Here is a 23,031-nt window from a genome sequence, read left to right as displayed (position 1 = left end):
TGTATTAAAGAATTAACTAATTCTGAAATAATTAAACATAAATCAGTGTCTATTATCTAATACCCCTTTAATATTTTTAATTCTTAAATTAAAGCGCCTCCTTTTATGGTTTTTTAATGCCTCAATTAAAGAAGGAATAAAAAATACCGTATCTTATGCATAATTATGGGAGGTTTTCTTCAATTTAGTGATTAACACGAATATTTTAATACGCCTTTAATATTTCTTAATTCTTAAATTATCGCGTTTCCTTTTCTGTTTTTTGAATTCGTAAATTAAAGAAGGGAAACAAATAGCCGTCTCTTTCTCTTTGCAGCAAGACGGTCAAATACCCATGCATAGAGCTGCTCGCGGAAACATGACCCCACGGCTGTAATACCTGTTGCAGACGCTAGCTGTGTCTGTGTGTGTGTGCGTGCGTGTGTGTGTGTGTGTGTGGTTTCGGAGGCGTGTGTGTGTGTGCGTGTGTGTGTGTGTGTGGTCAGGCCAGATGGTCTTTATAACATAGTAGAGAAGCGTTCGTCACGCTTGTTTGAAGGCTGAAAAAACAAAGCTCCTTCTCACTCACGCCAAATGGTGTTTCTTTTAAGATATTAGCCGATCGAGTCATGGTGCGCGGGACACCCGCTGATCGGAGATGCTGCCCCGAGGTGATGAACCCGAAAAATCAACAAACTTTGGTTTCACTCACGCCAAATGGTGCTTTTAGAGCAAAAGGTGAGGAATTACGCCCCGCGGACGAAGAAGGGTTTTAAAAATCCCTTTCCGACGACAGAGTGACATACAGCATTCACCATGGCGAGACGAACTCCGATCCTCCGCTACATCTGTGAGACGCCCGTGAACATCACCATGACAACAGAGGGCTCGCTCGCTTCCAAAAAAAGTGAGGATGTACGTCAGCCGCCTGAAGCCAGCCGATACGGAGGAAGATCTGACGTACAGCCTGGAGGGGCACGAACGTTTAACTTACACGTTCGACCCGTATTATGCCCAAGTAAGTTTCTTCACTCTGGCCGAGGGTGAGACTGCCACTCGAGGAACCCCATGGGTGGCGCTTACTTCCGCCGATTGGGGGGTCTTCTCCGCGCAGCGGGCTCGATGATTCGCGACACGGTCAACCCTGAACCTCCAGGAGATTGGACGCCGGAAAAGAAGAAAACACGCTTCCAACTCACCTGGCTCAGCACCCAGGGGCCGCGCTATAGGGTGATATTCAGCGGGGACCTCCTGACACTGTCTCTGAGGGTGAAATTAAGTTGGAGCGGCTTAGTGCCAGCAGCCACGTCAGAAGCATCACAGCTGCGGCTGAGAGCTGGCATGAGTTGTTCAACACCTGCAAACGACAGGATTACGGGCCTCTTTACAAGGTGCCTGGCCTGGAGGGACGTTATCGAAGTCCTGAAAAAACTTGGCCCCTCTTTTTACTTAAAAAAAAAAAAATAATAAATAAATAAACAGAAAAAAAAAAAAACTCTGACGTAGCTCCTCCCCGCATGCACGGGGGGTTCTATAAAAAACCAGGGGACCACATCTCATTCAAGCATCGGACGACGAACCAGCATGAGCTCCTCAACCTCTCCCATTGCAGCGGCCGACGACATCGCTTGTGACTGCCGCGCTCGACTGTGGAAGAGACCTGCCATCCCTGAGCCAGGCTTCACGGACCCGCGGCGGGTACGAGAGCCCGTGGGGAGTTCAGCTCGAGCCGGGTCTGGGGCGAGATCCATCCTTCTCACGCTCTTTCCAGCCCGGGAGCGTGGGGTCTCTTCCCGCTGTCCACGGAGGCCGCGAGTCCGCGGGAGGTACAAAGACCTCGAACCGGCTGAGAAATACGCCACATCTTTCGCATCTGACCGGCCAGACGGGTTCCTGTCAGAGGAATTCCTGTAAACGGTGAAAGTCGGCGTGGCACACTTACTTTTGGCTGTGATCAAAAGTTACAGACAAAAACTCTGTTACGGGTGTGAGATCGATCACCCCAGCCAGCGCCAGCACGAGTGCCTGGACCCGTTAAATGAATATTTCTTTACCGGACATTTTGAGAGATTAATGGTGAGACTCTGGAGACCGACCTTCATCCCGGCTGTGGTAAGCTCCTAGCCCAGTGCTTCCTCAACCCATCGGCTGCGAGGGTCCAGGGGCGGTAGAAAACATCCTCACTGAGCTGAAATACACTGATATTTTGAAGCAAAGATCAACGAACTGTACACATGTTTCGGTGAAGACGCAGATCTGACCTGGAGGGGATGGTAGCCGTCTATAACCAGACGACTGAAGAAAAAAACCTGCTTTTTTTTTTATTTTTTTAAATATCATTATATTGTTTTACAGTCATGGGTAATTGTGTGATGAGTCTCTTTCAAAGCTTGCAGGAAGTTTATATATACGTGGACTCTCGTATAAGCTGGAGCGGGTAGTCATTCGCAGGCTGGAGACCCCAGAGACACCCCGCCTTCATGGCGCTTTGGAGAGGGTCTTTGATGGTTATCAGACGTCGCCCCGGGCCCGGAGTCTGGACAGATCATATCTACAGCGTGGCTCTCCATTCATCTGAAAAATCTCTGTACAACGTATTACTGAAAATCTCTGTTTGACCACTGACGATTTTACACGGTGTATCCGATGCACCTGCTTACATTTATACACTCTGTTTGTGGATGTGATAGCTGTGCCGGTGAAACAGATGGGGCTCTCCAGAGAAGAGATTGTTCCTACACTTTTACAGCTGAATACTGAAATAAACCGTAAATGCGGGGGAGATGTATTACCTGAGAGTTTTCCAGTTTTGTATGTGACGTATACTTTTTTCCTTCATGCATGTTGTGTTTAATAAACATGACATTGTTTTTCTCTGTGTGTGACTTTAATGAATGTAATAAAGCATACATTCTAAAACTCAGACGGTCATTGTTCTTTCCAGTATATTGTTTGAAAAAGGGTGAAATGTTTTACAAATCAAATTTATATAGCGCCAAAACCACAACAAAACAGTTGCCCCAAGGCGCTTCATATTGCAAGACAGTCCTACAAACGAGGTTTTGGTGGAAAAAAAAGGTGCTCGTATGAATTATGCGGGGTTTTAACACGGTCTTATTAAAAGCTCGAGGCTGCTCTGTGAGCGCTCTCTGCGGTGCGAATCAGAGGTTCAATTTAACGTTTCCAAGAGCGCCTATTTAAAACAAAAGGACTATATTTATGGTCGCTAAAACATATAAAAATGCAAAAGGACTATCCGGTTCATCATTCTGAGAGATCCGTCTTAAAGATGGGTGATGAGGGGTTTAACTGAAGGATATATATTATAGTCCGGTAAATCCGGGAGTTTTGGAGGGCCGGAGCGTTTACCGCAGGGCTATGACCGATCACCATGGCTCTAAAATTCGTATGAAGCATATCAGAGATTTCTGTTGGGGGAGATGCATACCCATTACACAAACCTGCCAGGACGCATTTTCCAAGAAATAGAGTATTTGTCACAAACCCGCTTAACCAATTTCAGGCGGATTTATGCGACATGCAGGGGTTATCAATTTAACGACGGGTACAAGTACCTGCTGACCGTTATCGATATCTTCTCAAAAAAAGCGTATGCCAGACCTCTGAAGTCAAAGCAAGGGCGCGAAGTCTCACAGGCCTTTGCCGTCGCTCTTAAAGCAGAGCGGTGTGCCTCTGAAGTTGCAGACTGATGCCGGGAAAGAGTTTTTTAACAAACCGTTCAAGGATTTAATGAAAAAACACCGGATTCTACATTTGCCACGGCCAGTGATCTGAAAGCCTCGATTGTCGAGAGGTTTAATCGCACGCTAAAGTCGAGAATGTGGAGATATGTTACTGCTAAAAACACGAGAAGATACATTGACGTCCTACCGTCTTTACTCACGGCTTATAACGAGAGTTATCATAAAAGCATTAAGATGAGGCCGAATGAGGTTAATGCTCGAAATGTCGATCAAGTGTTTCAAAATTTGTACGGGGCATCCACCCTACGCAGGAGGCCTGCGAAGTTTAAATATAAGGTCGGAGATATAGTCAGGGTCTCCAAGCTCAGAGGAGTTTTTGATAAAAAATATGAACAAAGTTTTACGGATGAAATGTTCACGGTGTCAGAATGTATACAACGCACGCCGCCCGTTATAAATTGAAAGATTATGACGGCGAGATCATTGAAGGTTCATTCTATGAACCAGAATTGCAGAAGGTTAAAATAGCAAAAGACAGACCATATCAGGTTCAAGAAATTATTCGTGAACGTTTTACCAAGGGGAAGAAATTTGTATTGTCAGATGGAAAAATTGGCCCGAGAAATTTAACTCCTGGGTTCCCGCGGACCAGCTGATGGCCGTATAAATATGAGAACATCTATCTTCATCCGACATATGAGAAATGGATCGGGATCTGAAACACGGATTTTATATGACTCTGCCTTCAAACGCCAGCCTAAAAGTATTCCCGGACAACACAATTTCATGCTACCAGGTGGACTTGGCTCGACACCTGGATCTAGAGGGTGACTGGGATGTGGCGCTGACGGAAATTTCTTATCCGCACACCTGGTTAAATATCCCGGAAAAGCCTTCCTGTACGTTCCAGGTGATGAAATTCCGGGCAAGAACAAACTCGCCGTTCACTCGCGATATTTTGACACGGGATATTATGATAACTTTGAGGTTATTGCAGGGCTGATAAACCCTCGTTTGAAGACTATAGATCCGAATCTGACTTTAAAATATGACGATATCCAGAAAAAGTTTCTGTGGGAAGGAGACGGTACCAGCCAGGTATATTTTGAAGCCCCGACAGCGTACATGCTGGGGATGCAGCCTAATCAATGGCTGAGATGCGGACCTGGGGTCACGAGCTGTCCCCGCTACCCCGATATAAAAGCGGGCATGTATCACCTGTTCTGTTATACAGACGTTGTACAGCCTCAGGCGGTGGGCGACGCTTTTGCTCCTCTCCTCCGAGCGTTCGAAATTGGAGGTCATTTCGGGGAAATAATTACAAAGAAATTCAACCCGGCTTATTACATCCCGGTCTCCAAAAGACATATTGAGACAATACGCATCGAAATCAAAAGCAATCAAGATCGAACGGTGGATTTCAGATACGGTAAAGTGGTTGTGATATTACATTTTAAACCGGTGGGATAAAAAAATGGCTGGGGCAGTGCACAAAGCCGACATTTATAGATTTGTGCCTTACTATGAAAATCAAGTCGGGAACGGCCTTCACGGCTTCCACGGCGCTCCTGTTATGTACGGGCGCGGGCTCGGGAACATATTTTCGAAACTGTTCAAATTTGTGTCGCTGCTGATTAAACAAGGATACACGATCGCCAAACCTCACCTGAAAAACGCAGCCCGAAGCATCGCTTCCGACGTAGTGAGCCGCGTTGTTGAGAGGGCCGGACGGAGTCAAGAACCCGAGCAGCAGCGGGGGTCCGGGATCATGGTGCTCTCAAGAAGGCCCCGGAAACGCGCCCCGGGGAAACGGGTCAAAACGGTTAAAAAGCGAAAGACCCCCGGAAAAAGCAGAACAGTTCGAAGGAAGCATAAGAAGAGGAGGTTGTCCGGGGATATTTTCTCTTAAACAATGTCTCTTCTGCGAAATAATTCCCCCGAATGCACCATGAGCAAATTGGATTTATTCGCCGTCCCCGGGACCCAGCTGTCCATCGAGCAAAGCCAATACGTTGAAGTCAGCCCGTTATCAGCCCTGACGGACATGGGCCCTATCGAGTTTTTTATCCCCGGAGACGGTGAGAGGTATTTAGACCTCAATAATACGCTGCTTTATCTGCGAATGAAAATTACAAACGCCGACGGGACTGACCTGGCTAATGACGCCATAAATTATCCTCTCAATACGATTTTCTCGCAAGTCGACGTGACTCTGGGTGACCGGCTGATTTCCCAGTCCAGCGCGACCCACTCGTACAGGGCGATGATTGAGACGCTGCTGAACTTTTCCCCCGCTTCATTGAAATCGCAGTTCACGGGCGGTTTGTTTTACAAGGACACCCCGGGTCAGCACAATTCGACCGCTGTGGATGACGCGGGCCCGAATAAAGGCCTCGTGAGCAGAGCGCGCTTTAGCGCCGAATCGCGTGAATTTGAAGTTCAGGGTCCGCTGCACGCGGACATATTTTTCTGCGAGAGGCTTCTTCTGAATAACGTTGATCTAAGAGTTAAATTAATTCGAGCCAGCGATGCTTTCTGCCTGATGGGGCTGGCGGCCTCCACTTTCAAGCTGAAAATTCTGGGCGCGTCCCTATTCGTTAAGAAAGTCATCGTATCCCCTGCAGTGAGATTGGGTCACTCCGCAGCTCTCATGAAAGGGAACGCCGTGTACCCGTTATCATGAATCAACGTTAAGACTTACGTGATCCCCAGCCATTCCAGGATATGCAACCAGGAGAACCTGTTTTTAGGAACCATGCCCAAATATGTGGTTCTGGGTATGGTGAATCACAATGCATTCAGCGGGAGAAGAGATCTGTCCCCATTTGAATTTGCACACTATGACCTGGAGTACCTCGCACTCAGTCAAAACGGGAGAAAGCTGCCGGCTAAAGCTTTCCAGCCTGAATTTAACAACGAACTCTCTGTCAGGGAGTTTTACAATCTCTACACCGCGACCGGACGACACCTCAAAGACCAGCCTCTCTGTATAGACCGGGAGGATTTTGCGCACAGGTACGCGCTGTACGTCTTCAATTTAAACCCGGAGGAGGACAGCGGCGCTCTGAGCCCCATCTCCACAGGCACCCTGCGACTTGAGATGAGATTCAGAGTCGCGACTCCGCGTACCACCACGCTGATAGTGTATGCGTGTTACAATTCTCTCCTGGAGATTAATTCCAAGCGACAGGTCCTTGTGGATTTTTACTGATGAACACCCTGGAATTGGACGCTGTTATGAGGGGCTTAATAGGAGACCTGTTCGCCGGTGTTTTTGCGTCTGACGAGTTATTCCGGATCAAGCCGGGCCCTCCCGTATATTTCATTGTAAACACCCACCCTAGACATTTACCGGGGGAACACTGGTTAGCGCTCACCGTTGAAAAAAATGGTCGAGCCACATTTTTTGACTCATTCGGCCTCAGCCCGGACTTTGATTACTACCCTAAAAGCATCCTGCGATATCTGGAGAATCTCCCAGATGTTAAAAACATTCTGTGTCACAACAAGCAGCTTCAGCACGAGTTATCGGACGTATGCGGACAACACTGCGTTTATTATCTGTATAACAGAGCCACTGGGAAGTCGTACCAGGACGTGGTGTCTTTACACACCGAAAATACTATCGCGAACGATGATTTGGTTTCTGATTTTGTGAAAAGATATCGTTATTGCCTTAAGAAAAGCTGCAATACCTCCTGTAACCAGCTAGCAGGGCCTCTGCATGAGTTTAAATATTGTCACGGCTTGTGTTAACCGGCGTTCCTATTTTTTTATGTTTTTCCGTGTGAAAATGTAACCCTCCCGATCATACCTTTAAAGTTTTATCGTGTTTGGATAATTTAAACCCCCATTATTAAGCGCAGAAAGAAGCGCTGACCTTTGACCTCGAATTTTTTATGCGCGATTTTTGTGAAAAAATGCTTCTGGTGTGTTGAGAACGCTCTCCCGATCATACCTTTAAAGTTTTACCGCGTTTGGACGCGTTTAAAAATTGTCACGGTTCGTGTTAATCTTTGATCCTAAAATTTTTCAATGTTTTTTTTTTTTTGCATGAAAACGGACCGAATGTGTTGAGAGCGGCCTCCCGATCATACCTTTAAAGTTTTATCGCGTTTGCAAAATGTAAACCCCCGTTATTAAGCGTAGAAAGATGCGTCAACCTTTGACCTTTGATTTTTTTTTATGTGTTTTTTTTTGTGAAAAATGTTCCGGATGTGTAGAAAATGCACCCCCGATCATACCTTTAATGTTTTTCATTTTTTGCATCGTTGTTATTAAGTAGAGAAGTGTTGAAAGTTGTTTTTTAAACCATATGCCGAATAAAAGTGATGAAGGCCGGAGATGAGTTTCAGTCGGTGTTTTATTAGTAACAATATACAAAAACGTGACTGACTGACTGCGATGTATTTTAAAGAATCTTGATCATAATATCCAGTCAGTTTTTAATTCGATACCCTCCTTTTATGGTGAGAAACCTTCCCAGCGTTGGAAGTCTTTTTTTTTTCTTAAGTTTCTTCCTGGCCGGCGAATCGGTTAAAAGAAGGGATTCATCCGGCAAGCTGCTCTGGCCTTTTTTAAGCTTCTGAAACTGCTCGCGGGCATGCGGGTTTGATACGCACGCCACCGGAATGTTCCGCTCCTGTAAAATATTGAGGAACTTCAACCAGCCTGTAGGGGGGCTCGATTTCTTGAACGAGGATCCGAGATGTTTCATAAGATCTATGGCGTGAGACCCCCTCACGACTTTCCCCTTGTAAATAAATTCCCCCGACGGACTCCAGCGCGTATCACCCATCGATAATTTCCTCATAATATATTCAGCGTTTCTACGCTCTCTGGAGGGGATATTCTTCAGGACCTCTGTGACAGTCTCATCCACCTCCTCCTCCTCCACCCCCTCCTCCTCAGGTTGCTTAGTGACGCGAGTCTCTTGCGGGGGTGAAACGCGTGATTCGAGTTCCCCCTGTTTGATCAGGGTTAAATAGCGCTGCAGCAGAGCCTCATACTTTTTAATTTTTTCATAAGGAGAGTGAGTACGATCTTCCAGTATACCTCGCATTCGCGAGTCTAAATCATTTTCCGCCATTTGTCTGATGTTATTTCCGCTCGGCGGAACGGAATAACCGAGTTGAAGCATCTGCTGTGGAGTGAGTAAAAACATCTTTTGCGCCGCTTTGAACGCCATTATCCTCTGGGTACTATTAGACTCGTTATAACGGGCAGGGCCGCGGCGAGCAGAGGCAGGAGAAAGCCGCCCGTCTGAATCAACGCTCCCCACTTCTTTTTATAACTGGTTTTTCTGTCGGCCAGAAGAGGTAAAACTCTTTTTCGTTTTTTCAAGGCCCGGAATTGAGAGTCGCTCAAGGCGATATTCCCCTTTAATATATTCAAAGCGATCTCGGATAAAGTTTTCAGAAGCTCCGGCCTGCAGGTCTTCAGGCTGTGGTGACGCTCCCTCGCCCCGGCTCTGATTAGCGCTTTAAGAGCGGGGGCGTTCCTTTTTAAAAGAGAGCTCATGTCCGTTTATCTTTCTGCAAATAAACTGTGGGCCACTCGTGCGGGAGTAATCCCGATCTCAGTCTGAACTGATCTGGACACTCCTGCGTGCAATCCAGTAATAAATACCCGTAAGGTACGCTCGTAGCATCATCAAGAGCCTCCAAAAAAAATTGTTTTCTGCCGGGAAACATTTGCTGAGCCAGAATGTTCATCTGTAACTTGTCTCTGGGGGTTTTAAACAGCACCATATAATTACAATTCAAACTGATGGTTCGACTGTATTTCCCTTTATGAAACACGTTCTGTGTGATCATGATGACGCTCATATTCCGGTGATGTCTGTACTGGGTGAAAATTCTTACAACTTCAGGATGATCCGCTGCTTGAAAGATGAGATCGTCCAAAATAACCAGATGGCTCTGACCTTCAGGGAAAAGGCTGTCGTCCAGAAATGAGTCAGGGAGTCCTCTTACAAATTTAATATTTTTATTCTTCAGTTCAGAATACAGAGGTTGTTCAGACGTATACAGCCATACAATGTTGTCAGGCACATATCTCATAGCATGGCTACAATTTTCCAGCAATGTTTTCACAAACACAGTCTTTCCCGAACCACTCGGTCCAACGATGAGACAGGAGAATGGGAGCTGAAGTCTGGGGTCAATCTCCACCGTATTTCCCGAGTGAGACATGTTTCAAAATCCGAACGGCTCGGTTTCCCCGTCCTTTAAAAGACGCCGCTTGTCATACACCACCCTGAAGGATTTTTGAAATGACACGTTTGTCAAACTGAAACTGCTTTTATGACGTTTAATTCCCTGCTGCGGCGTTTTGATAGATGCAGCGAGGGCGGGATCTTTTATATAACCCTCGACCAGATCTTTGATGCTGTCAAAGTTTATTTTCTGACAGCTTTCGTGGGTTTGAGTGATCCCCTTCACACGCATGACCGTTTTACCTCGTGCGGTTTTATATGCGTAACTTTTAGGCCCCGCCGCTGCAAACTCTATGATGACGTCGCCGTTCAACTCGTCGGTGAGCTGCCCCAGATAATTACCTGTAGGCAGCGGGGTTTCACCCCGCCTACAAACGTAAATCAGGCTATCGGTATCATAATACAGAATCCTGTCAGGATTTGCCACAGCCTCCATAAAACCGTACAAGGTCAAACGCGCGTACGCCGTTGTAAAGGCTGCGATGAAAATATTGACGGCTTTACCCGGTCGGCTGACGTACCGCGGGCCGTACTTCCATTGAACCATAGCCACCTGACTGCTGAGGAATGTTAGATATGTGACCTCGTACTCTTCAGAAAACAGATACCTGAACAGACCGTCAGCGTTTTTAACGAACGCGGTCTGCATCAGATTTGACCTCTGGGCAAATTTCCCCCAGAAGGAGTTGAGGCAGATCTTAGCCATCTGTCGTTTTGCCGGATTGTGACTGATTTTTTCTGGGTCTAAACGAATCTTCTGATTCAGCCAGTAGTCCGTGATATATTTTTCTCTGCTCTCGGGGTCTTTATCAAATTCGGGAGGGAAACCAGAGGCTTCCTGCTTGTGTTTTAAGAAGGTGTTTATGTACCCCTCAAAGATTTTATCACTTTTTTCCTCAAAATGCCAGACTTCAAAATCTTAGCTACAACATAGCCTGTATCCAGAGCTTTGTGGAATTCCGGGGTCGTCCAAGTCCCAGACAGAGCTCTCTGCTGCTGACTGTGTGTGCACGCTGCAGCTTGATTATTTTCATCAGCGCAGGTGCGACACAGAGTAAACACCAGTTTACCGTGAGGAGTTCTGTGTGGGAGGACGGGGAATTTTAGCCCCCGGGGCGGATACACGATGGCTTTGATGAGCCCGAAATAAGTCCTGGGGTCTCGGAAATTTCTCTCGATAATTTCCGGATGCCCCGTGGGATATGTGAAATTTACGTTAACGTAAGGATACAGCGAGGTCACGTCGACGTAATAGACCCTCTCATCTTGCTTAGCCGTGTACCTCAGACGGGACGCGCAAGTCCAACCGCCGTATAAAGCGTCGCGAGGTTCGAGGGGCGCCGGTAACCCCCTGCGGGCGAGGAAACACCGAACGCTCTCATCCCTCAGCCTCATTTCAAGCCACTGATGCTCCCAAATTACGCTGAGGGTGACGCCCGGCATAGCCTGCAGAAAGGCTATTTTTTTCTGACACGCTGCATGGAGCTCTCCAAATGAGGTGTTTGTGAGAGGGTTTATTTCGTGCTGTGTAAAACACCTTGCACACCTGTGGTAAAAACACCCGAGAAACTCCCACACTTTTATCCGGCCGTCAATCTGAGAATACCCATCAACATAATAACCTCCTATTTTTTTCTCGCCCCTGTTTAGAGCGTGATCGATGATAATGTTTTGCGTCTCAGCAACCCATTCTAACCACTGCATGGCCACGTCCGAATATTTTTTATGCATCGTTCTATAATTGTCGGCGGAGGGGATCGCCAGCATTTTTGGAGCAAGAAAGTTAGTTTGGAAGACTTTCATACACGCCGAGGCGATTGTAATGCAGGTAAAAGGATCCACGCGTGTTTCAGCGATGAATTCAAACATAAATTTGGAGCAGGCTGCAGCCAGGATTTTTGTATCGTTATCACAATACATAACGGCCTCGGCTTTAAAATCGAAAATTGCGTTTTTTTTGCGCACGTACCACGCGTTAAATTCCTCTCTTTCTCCCTCTGACATATTTGCGACCCCGTAAGCCGCTGAGTCAGGGTACGGCCCGACATAGTTCAGATTTTTTTCTGAACTGAACAGGTGCGGAAAGTAACCTTTGCGGACGATTTCGTCTTTCAGTCGGATTCCCAGGGCTATAGGCATCTGAGATAAGCGCATTGTAAGGAAAGATAACGAATCTATATATTTCTGTTTAAAGGCGGCGTCTGTCATGATTAATAGTTTACTCCCGGTCATAATCACAGCGGGGGTTACGCCCTGCTGGACTAAATACTTTAGAAGCAAATAGCCGTCAAAACCTTTTGAGTTGTGAGCGATGAACATGTATTCTTTGAATTTTCTCGTTCTAAAATGTTTAAAGAAGCGGGCTACGCAGTCTGTCCCCCATGCGCTCCAAAAATCACCCGTCTTTGTTACAGCGCTGACGTAAAACGGTACGTGTTCCCCGTTATTATCGACATACGTTTCAAAATCATAAAAAACATATTTCTCTGAATGCGTCTCTTCAGCTTTGAGCGGGGTCATATAGCAGAGGTGACCCTCGCTCGGCTCCTGGAGAGCCTCGTCGCATATATGACACCTCTTTTGATTACACACGTGCGGAGCGCTGTTTTTAGAAAACGCTATGTAATACTCGCGTTTACATCGAGGGCATTTTTTCTGTTATCACACACATTAACGAACTTACCGGCGGAAGGACAATACTTCGGTTGTTTATGCAGGCTGTAACAGGCGGGCGAGCGACACTTCTTGTTACATTCACTGCAGAATACAGGGTTATTTTTCTCGTAACACTGCGTGGATTCACAAATTTTACAATATGACGGACAATTATGGGAGGCATGGTTATTGTACCCCTCAAAGCAAAACTTACATACATATTTCACTCCCAAAAATCTCTTTAAATCGATGATTCCGTAAAAATGATTATTAAACAGAAAAACGAAAAGAGTTTTCTGCAGCGCCGGTATTCCTGTCTGGAATTTTGTCAGCTTTCTCTCCCCTTCGGCTCTGAAAAACACCACAATTTTACAACCCAGAACGTTTTCAAATTTTCCCACCTGCTCTAAAGATACCGGCGTAGCTTCCGTTAATCCGACGCTATTTTGTAACGCCAGCCCGCGCTGCTCCGCCTCGTGCGTAGTCAGATGAGGATTCAATAACTGAACGAGGTTTATCGCGAAACATAAACTGTTGTCAGGATTATACACGATATTAAGGCATTTGGATTTTTTCCTCAGAACCTTGTGATGGAGGAGGTCATCTATTCTGCGCTTCCCCGCCCCGTTCTGGTTGCGGATGACTTGGACCACTAATTCCAGAGACTCGTCAGATAAAGGTTGGAATTCGATTGTATCAATCGTTCTAGCAGATTCTCGAAGCCCGTCACATCGCCCGCGTCGTTATATGAGCTGATCAAAGCGGCCTCGTTGTAGACTGAGTCCCCACGAATCTCCGTTTGGATAAAGTCCCCGGTCCTGGCGTGTGTTAAAGCCTTTTCGACCGAGTTATGAAGAGCCCCTACGACGTTACGATAAAATTCCGCGTAGTCGGGAATTTCGTCGGCGCGCTGGAAATTTAGAGGTTGCCTGATTTCGATATTATTAAAAGCAGGTCTCCTGATGACGTTAGCAGCCCCGCCGCCCATCATGGGAGAGTGTCGGCTTGGCCCCGGGCGTGCATCATCCCCGTCTTCCATCAAAACAGAGATTGCCGCGTTTATCGGGGTTAAACGAGCTCTGTTTAAAATCTCTTCTCCGGGGGCATTGCGCGGGGAGGGACTTCTTAAAGGTGAAAATACGCGAGCGTCGTTAGGTGTTTGATTTAATTCATCCACCGCGGATTGGACGTGAGGATTAACTTCACACGCGAGGAGGTTTATGGCGTTATTTAGTGGAGTCAGGCGTACCTGGTTCAACGCCGTGGTACTGGACTCGTCTGGAGGCGGGGTGTGCGGGGGGTCAGGGGGCTCTTCAGTATCAGACTGGACCGTTGAATTTATAGCGTTAATCGCAGAAATGATGTAGGGGTAAATTTCTTCCGATTCTCGTTCAGCCGCCAAATTGTTAAGAGCCTCATTTAACGGTGTTAAACGAACACGGCTTAAAAGTCTCTCTCCGGACTCGATGTTATTTCGAGGCGGCGAATTTAACGCCTCGGGTAATGGGCTAGCTGCTCCAGGAGCGCTCCCCGCTGAGTCGATTATTGAAGCGTTTAAATCCAATACACGTCCGAAGTTATTTTCCCGATCTGAATTCTTTGCTTCCATCTTTTAAAACTCGTACCAGGATGAATCTACCTCAAGAAAATCAATTAATATACCTCTTCAAAATTAATTCTCCCGTTCCATCGGAATAAGAAAAAAAAAAAGAAAAAAGAAAAACAGAATACACATTTTCAAAAAAGTTGCGAGATGAGGTTAATCCCAGCTCAGAATATCTTCGAGCCTTGCGTGTCTCCCTCCACCACGTGCTGAAAAAAGAGAAAATCGTTAGTTATTAAATATTTAAAATAAATAAATACATAAACTCTGACTCCTTACCGTGTACATCCGTGGATCGTTTTACGGTTCTCTCCCGCTGACCCGCTTCTCCATGGGCTGTGACAGAAAAATCGGGTTATTCCAGAGTTTTAACCGTGATTTAATTTCGATCGCTGTACTTACATCTGCATGGTGAAGTCGGGGCTTCCAGCCTTCGAACTTCTTCAGGGGGCTCTGACTTGATTTCTAGAATTAACATAAATAAATGAATACAAAGCACCACCCTCGCAAGCGGATATTCTGTAATATTTCAAATATATTACCGAGGACGGGTCCGAACGCGCTCTGGACCGTCTGCGTGGTTTTGTCTAAAAAAAAGACAGTTTCAGATGGCGTGCATCATTTAAAAACAGTCATTTCTATCAAAACAGATTACTTAAATCACTTACCCTGAAAGCTGATGCGGTTTTCGCACTCTGCTCGAAGACAAGAAAACTTTTTATACCCATAGCTGGGGGTCCAGGCATCTTCACTCTTCACCGGTCGTAGTGGAAATGCGCGGTGACTCCTTCCCAGGACGTGAGTGAGACCAAAGTTTGTTGATTTTTCGGGTTCATCACCTCGGGGCAGCATCTCCGATCAGCGGGTGTCCCGCGCACCATGATCGATCGGCTAATATCTTAAAAGAAACACCATTTGGCGTGAGTGAGAAGGAGCTTTGTTTTTTCAGCCTTCAAACAAGCGTGACGAACGCTTCTCTACTATGTTATAAAAGACCATCTGGCCTGACACACACACACACACGCACGCACGCACGCACACACAGACACAGCTAGCGTCTGCAACAGGTATTACAGCCATGGGGTCATGTTTCCGCGAGCAGCTCTATGCGTGGGTATTTGACCGTCTTGCTGCAAAGACTTACACCCGAGAGAGACGGCTATTTGTTTCCCTTCTTTAATTTACGAATTAAAAAAACAGAAAAGGAAACGCGATAATTTAAGAATTAAGAAATATTAAAGGCGTATTAAAATATTCGTGTTTAATCACTAAATTGAAGAAAACCTCTCATAATTATGCATAAGATATGGTATTTTTTTATTCCTTCTTTAATTGAGGCATTAAAAAACCATAAAAGGAGGCGCTTTAATTTAAGAATTAAAAATATTAAAGGGGTATTAGATAATAGACACTGATTTATGTTTAATTATTTCAGAATTAGTTAATTCTTTAATACATTAAAAAGATCTAGGTATTTTTAATCATTCTTTAATTCATGAAATAAAATGACATTAAAATATTAGACCCGGGTGGGAGGGGAGGTAGGGCTTGGAGGCGGTGCTTGGGGTGGGGTTAGGGGAGGAGCTTGGGGGTGGGGCTAGGGGAGGAGCTTGGGGGTGGGGCTAGGGGAGGAGCCAGGGGCGGGACTAGGGGAGGAGCCGGGGGCGGGGGCTTAGGGGCAGGACATAGTGATGTAATCGATTCTGATTGGCTGTGACGTCATGGGGGGGGCTTGGAGGCGGGACTAGGGGAGGGACTTAGGGGCGGGACATAGAATTGGCTGAAAATTCTGCAATTAATAATATAACAGCTGGTTTTGCAAACATTTTGGAAAGTGGAAAGGACTGGTAGCTTCAATTCTAATTTCTCTGATTGTATCTGTAATTGTACTAGTCCATTGTATAAGACATTTGTCTCTCAGATGCATCACTGCTGCCTTGGACAACAAATTGGTGGCCCCTCACCGCTAATAAATGTCACAGCACTGTCCTAATGAAACCAGACCTTCAATGAAGACCAGTATGATATTACTGCTATTACTGTGTCCTATGTTTTATTTTTCTCTCTTCTTTTTCTCACAATTTTTATTTATTTTCTACTTTTAGTGAGTCACTGATAAGCACTGTAGATGTTTTCCATAATGCACTGTGCAATGAAGAATGCTTCCTGTTCTTAAATCTGGCAATGAAGAACTGCTACATCCATTTTGTTACTGATATGTAGGTGCTGCAGTGAAGTAACTGCTTATACACCATCAGGGTGACGGGTTGGGGGCTAAACTGAATGGGGCCTTAGATTCTGTAATGATATATATCTGATCCTGTCCTTGTTCACTTTTTTATTATTATTAATACTAACGTACCTTTTTATTTTTTCAAAATCTATATGGATTTGAATCACGTGCGATTGCATCAGCCAACCTTGAACCCTCGTGCGCATGCATGAGTTTTTTCTCGCCTGTCGGTTACGTCATTCGCCTGTGGGCAGGCTTTGAGTGAGGAGTGGTCCACCCCTCCCGTCGCAATCTCTTTGTCTGAGACCGTCCTGAGAGACTGACGCTTTGCTTGATCAAATTTTTTTCAAAAACTGAGAGGCACATCGAAGTGGACACCATTCGAGAAATTCAACTGGTTTTCGGTGAAAATTTTAATGGCTGATGAGAGATTATGGCGTGATGCTGTCGCTTTAAGGACTGCCCACGGAGCGGGATGTTGCGACGCGCTCTGAGCCGCCGCTGTCTGCCTGTTTCAAGCTGAAAACTTTCAAATTTAAGCCTCTGTTGACCCAGGACGTCGTGAGAGAACAGAGAACTTTCAGGAGAGGTCGGGATCAGCAGTTTATCCGGACATTCCACTGTTAAAGGTGATTTTGTAATGAAAGAAAGTGCGGACGGGTCCGCGCGTCGGGACACAGCCGGCGCGGTGCGGCGGCACAGGAAAAACACCTCCGTGTTGATAACCATTTGTAAAAACCAGGTGGCTTTTGATGGCTTTCAGTTGAGTGAGTATCTGAGAAATTGTTTAACAGCTGGACATGTTCCAACTTGTCCTTAAGGCTTCCAACGGAGGTGTTTTTCCTGTGCCGCCGCGCTGCGCCGGCTGTGTCCCGACACGTGGACCTGTCCGCACTTTCTTTCATTACAAAATCACCTTTAACAGTGGAATGTCCGGATAAACTGCTGATCCCGACCTCTCCTGAAAGTTCTCTGTTCTCTCACGACGTCCTGAGTCAACAGAGGCTTAAATTTGGAAGTTTTCAGCTCGAAACAGGCAGACAGCGGCGGCTCAGAGCGCGTTGCGACGTCCCGCTCCGTGGGAAGTCCTTAAAGCGACAGCATCACGCCATAATCTCTCATCAGCCGTTAAAATTTTCACCGAAAACCAGATGAATTTTTCGAATGGTGTCCACTTCAATGTGCCTCTCAGTTTTTGAAAAAAATTTGATCAAGCAAAGCGGCAGTGTCTCAGGAAGTTCTCAGACAAAGAGATTGCGACGGGAGGGGTGGACCACTCCTCACTCAAAGCCAACCCACAGGCGAATGACGTAACCGACAGGCGTGAAAAAACTCACGCATGCCCACGAGGGTTCAAGCTTGTCTGATGTAATAGCACGTGATTCAAATCCATATAGTTTTTTAAAAAAATAAAAAGGTCCGATACTTTATTGACAGACCTCGTATTTCTTATTACTATTATTATTATAATACTACTGTCATGTTTTGTTTAAGCATTGATTGATCCAACAGCTGTATTCTGAAGATAAATTATTAAAGAGGTACTTCAATTCACTTTCAATGATCCTACAAATTTGATGATCTGTGAAATTTGAAACTGTTTGGACATGACACCTCAAATGGTTGTTCCCCCACCCCTTGGTACCCCTGCCCAGTTGGTATCCTTTTTCAGGCGAGTACTGGAAGGCTGGATGGCCCATGATGGGTAAGATCCCATCTTAAATCCTGGGACAACCTAAGGTAGGCACAGTCAGGATTACTCGACCTTGTCTCTGTGGGACACTGACTCACTATGTCTGGTTACGAGGGTACGGCACAGGGGAACTGCGGTGGGGTCGAATTGATGGTTGCCTATATGCCTACGTTTTTAGCAGTAGTGCGTTGATTGGAGTATTGGATCATTGTCGGGAACTGAATTATCATATTAAATTGACCAGAACTGGAATTCATGCCTTAAGGTGTTGACCTCTGGTATCAGAGGTCAAAAGGGGGAAATTGAAGGAATATATCCTAAATGTGCTTAAACTATGCATTAACCTTTGTGCCTTTTCCCCATTCAGTATCATCATAATATTATTTATCTTTTATTGAGCTAACAATATATTGTTACATGCGTGTGTTTTAATGTTTAGAAGTCATCATTTGTATATTACTAGAGCTTGTTGCTGAAGAATATATTACTCATATGCTCATAGTGATCAATATTTATCAATGCTTATTAAACATGTAAACAATAGTTAAGGTTAATTACATGATATCTATATATTCAAATACTCTTGGGTTATATGCTTGAATGCTGTTTTTGAAATGTGCAAACATTCGTGTGATGTAATTTGATGACAGTTTTTCAGTTAGTGATTGTTGGCTGAAAACCTTATCAGAAGACTTCAGAGTGCGTGTGGACAGGACCATGCCACGAAACGGAGGGATCAAGACCACTCAGATGAAGGACACCGCCCAAGCTTAGCAGAAAAACGTTGTAGTAGCATAGGGTGTATAAATACAAAGCCAGCCCACTGTTGGGGTTCCTCCGTGCTGTCAGCTTGCTGGGACACCAGATTGCTGGTTGGAAGCTCGCAGCTCCTGGGACCCTCAGAACGTCTGGGTATGTTTTTGTTTATCTCACTCATTCTGTAAAACTTAAATTCTGTCAAAATTTGTGACATTTAAATCCTGTTCAATAACTCTCTGAGTGGTGGACTAGCCCTCAGAGTAACTGTGTTCAAATTTAAATGACTGGTTAATACCTTCTTTCAAATCAAAGGACACGCTTGGAATAAGACGCAGGGGGAGGCAAGGTCACAGGAGACCCCTGAAATATCCCAATAGATGAAAGCCTAGATTTGATGCTTTGGTGAAAGAAACTTTTGTATTTCTTCATAATTAATGTCCAAGACATATTCAGTGACTTGGAAATGTTCATGTTTCCATCCCCTGACTTGTCTAAAGAAAACTGGCAATAAAACTGATTATTATTTACAGGTTTTATCAATTTTTAGAGATTTGCTTTCAGTTTGAGTTTGAGGAAGATCATTTTAGAAATTTTGAATCTTTATTTATTTATTTATTGTATTTCTTGTATTTGAAATGGCATAAACAAATTAAAATGTGTGAAATTCCAAGTGTTCCAATACTTTTGGAGGGCACAGTATCCTAACCTTATGATGAGTGCAAAATGAGTGTGGTATTATTACTGTTTTGTTTAAGAATGTTCACTGCTGCTGCACTTTGTGTCAAATCATAGTCATATCATATTGATATGACAATACTGAGATACAATAATTTAGCCATATTGTACAGCCCTACTGTCAGCTAGCTGTAAACTGAATATTAATTTCCATCTACATTAAAAAAGCTTAAAGTAACAGGGTTTAAGAGGGCTGTAATTAGGGGGTCAGCTGAAAGGCAAAAAAAAGAAAAATGCTTAAAAAGGAGGGGGGGTATGGGGGCAGAGGCCCTCCAGAAGCTGAAAGGTTTTAGTCATGCTCATGCTCCCAAGAACCATTTTACTAAAAAAAAAGTCTGAAGGACCTAAAGGACATGGTTAGATGGCGAGGAGCTTTTCCAAGCATGTGAGAGGCAAATAAAAAAATGCTTAAAAAGTCACAGGGTTTTGGTGGGCAGAGCCCCCCGCCAGAAGCTGGAAGGTTTTTGCCATGCTAATGCTCCCCTGAAGCATTCAGTTGATTGATTGATTGATTGATTGAAATGTTTATTTCGAATATCAAGGCACAAAATAAATAACAATAATAATATATAATATAAAGAAAACCATAATCAATGGATATCCGAAAAGGAGTGAGAAGAACTAAAACTTATTTACTCCCACCCCTTGTCTTTAGGTAAATAATAATTATCTTATACACATGATATATGCATTAATACATATAAACATACACACATAATCAAATGCATTTATCCATCAGCACATGTATAGTCCCACATATGTATCCACATGTACATATAAAGCAACACCACAAAAAAAAGACTAGCAAGGCTAGCCAAAGCAAGGAAAGAAAAGAACTGAGTAGAAATAACCAAAAAACAGCAACAAAAATAAAAAATAATAATAACAATAATAATTAGACATTTGCCCCTAAAACACCTCGTAATTGGCCACACCTCCTTCATCCTCATACCTTTTGAAAATCATGTTTTTATTCAGCATTTTTAACTGTCTCATATTTGAACATTGCTTCAATTCCACACTAAATCCCTTCAGAGGTCTCACCCCGCAGACTGACAGACAACATTTTCTGGTTGTACGAAATCTTGGGTCTTTAAAGTTACATTTTCTCCTTAGATTGTAATCCCCTTCATGATTTTTGAACAGTTGTTGAATATTCTCCAGTAATAAATTATTTGTTGCTTTGAACATTATTTGTGCTGTTTGGTATTGCACAAGGTCAGTAAGCTTGAGTAACTGTGACTTTAGAAATAATGCGTTTGTGTGATCCTGATAACCTGCTTTGTGAATGATCCATTTTGCTCTTTTCTGTAGGATATTTCATGAACATAATGAGGTTTTCTAGTTGTTGCCCCAAATCTTAGCACAGTACTGCAAATAAGGAGAGACTAGTGAACAGTATAGAGTGTGGAGTGATTTACCATCTAAGACCTTCTTTGCTTTATTTATTACTGCATTGTTTCTTGAGACTTTACTCTTTATATGTTTGATATGTGGTTTCCAGCTAATTTTGTCATCTATAATTACTTTATTTACTCAAAATAAAGTCTGAAGGACCTAAATGACATGGTGAGATGCTGACGGATGGGCTTTGCTCGTCCATGTCCGCGACATATGCATTTTAAAATTATACTGAAAAAATGATTATGATAAATAATCATGAAGATTATACAAAAATTGATTCCCTCAGTGGGTTCATGCTGTATGTTATTTACTCTGTGCAATGTATTTGGAGAGAAGGTAAATGATAAAAAAAAAAAAAAAAAACTAAACTTCTGATTGGTTAACTGAAATCCCAGCTGATGTATTGCTGCAGTCAGACACAATATAAAGAGTGTGAAAAGAAAACGCAGACTGTGCAGGGACGGAGGTAAACAGCACATATGTGAGATGGACAATGTATCCGTAAAAGTGTTTGTTCTTTCAGGGTTTAATGAAACACTGAAGCACAGAATCGTTCTTTTCTCTGTGACTTTAATCTGTTACTGTGCGATTTTGCTGTTAAATGTTTCTCTTGTTATGATCATTATCTTAGATAAGAATCTCCATGAACCCATGTATATTCTATTATGTGCTTACTGCTTGAATACATGCTATGGGACGACAGATTTTTACCCCAAATTTCTCTGGGATCTGCTGTCTCCTGTCCATTTGATCTCTTATTCCGGCTGTCTGATTCAGGCTCTGGTCATGTACTCATTTGCTTGCAGTGAACTTTCTATTCTTGCACTTATGTCATATGACAGATACCTGGCTATATGTCGTCCTCTGCGGTATCACTCCATCATGACAAAGAAAAGACTCTTTCACTTCATGGTTTTCATAAGGATTGTACCTGCTATCATTTTTCGTATTGATATGTTTCTGACATTAAGAATGAAATTATGCAGCTCAAATATTTCCAGACTCTACTGTCTGAACAGGGTTATTGTTCAACTAGCTTGTTCTTCATCTGACAAAATGATTATCAACGTTGTTTATGTTGCAATAATAATTTATTTTTTTCACGGTTTGTTCATAGTTTGGTCGTACATGTATTTAATCAAAACATGCATAAGCTCTCTGGAAAACAGGACAAAGTTTCTGCAAACTTGTGTGCCACATTTAACCTCCTTATTCATTTTCATTGTGACTGTATTATTTGATTATATGTATATACGATTTGGTTCAAAGGATTTACCTCAAGCTTTTCAGAATTTTGTTGCAATTGAATTTCTTGTTATTCCTCCCATTATGAATCCTCTAATATATGGCTTCAATTTGGCCAATATTAGGAAAAGAATTCAAAATTTAACTCGGTTAAAGTATTAAATGTTAGTTTTTGTGTTACACATTCAACAAGTTAACACATTTTCATTATTTTTCCATCAAATCACACTGCCTCATTGAGCTCAATAAATCAGTTTGAATTTCAGTAAAGTAGTCAATAATTGTTTTCATTAAACAGTAGATGACACTAAAAAATGTGCACAAATAATTACTAAAAATGATGAAATGTTGATACTGAATAATAGAAGTTGATGATAAGCAGTGGTGGGCACAGTTCCGATAATTCGATAACAGATAGTTATTGAAGATAACGTTTTCATTATCGGATTATCTTTTAAGATAACTTTAAAGACCATCATCGGACTAATTATTTTCCGATGAATTTTTGTCCGATAACTTTTAAACCAATAAACAAAATAAACAAAGCTGAACAGCGAAAAGCATTTTTAAAATTAGTTCAGCACCCACCTGTTAAAGTTTTGTACCAGACACACAGTTATAACCTTTGCAAACAGAAGAGAACTGCTTGTATAAAAAGCATCTCAATCCTCTATAGACAAAGGAAAAACAGCCCCGTGTCAGATCCCGTTATTTATTTTTTAGATACACGCGGCACACGCTCACCCTCCTATGAACGTGTTTGTGTACTAAAAACCAGCTCTCCGTCTCTGGGGTCCGACCTTC

The 23,031-nt window shown here is 43.7% G+C and overlaps 1 protein-coding gene and 1 long non-coding RNA gene across 2 annotated transcripts; both read left to right on the top strand.

The window, feature by feature from the left end:
• The first annotated feature begins 16,689 nt into the window (after positions 1–16,689).
• Positions 16,690–21,100, top strand: LOC117525411. Its single transcript, XR_004565039.1, has 3 exons — positions 16,690–16,699; positions 19,572–19,575; positions 20,964–21,100. It is a non-coding gene; the product is annotated as an uncharacterized LOC117525411 (long non-coding RNA).
• A 368-nt stretch (positions 21,101–21,468) lies between these two features.
• Positions 21,469–22,389, top strand: LOC117524796 (putative olfactory receptor 5AK3). The gene has a single exon (XM_034186617.1). It carries the CDS (start codon positions 21,469–21,471, stop codon positions 22,387–22,389), a length of 921 nt encoding a protein of 306 aa, XP_034042508.1.
• Positions 22,390–23,031: the final 642 nt, after the last annotated feature.

Source organism: Thalassophryne amazonica, chromosome 14 (assembly GCF_902500255.1).
Source record: "Thalassophryne amazonica chromosome 14, fThaAma1.1, whole genome shotgun sequence".
In the NCBI taxonomy this organism is placed as follows: Eukaryota; Metazoa; Chordata; class Actinopteri; order Batrachoidiformes; family Batrachoididae; genus Thalassophryne; species Thalassophryne amazonica.
The sequence above is the reverse complement of the archived record's forward strand: the minus strand, read 5'-3'. Positions and strand labels throughout refer to the sequence as shown.

Coding starts and splice junctions, on each gene's coding strand:
- LOC117524796 (XM_034186617.1), top strand. CDS start 21,469: ATGGACAATGTATCCGTAAAAGTGTTTGTTCTTTCAGGGTTTAATGAA.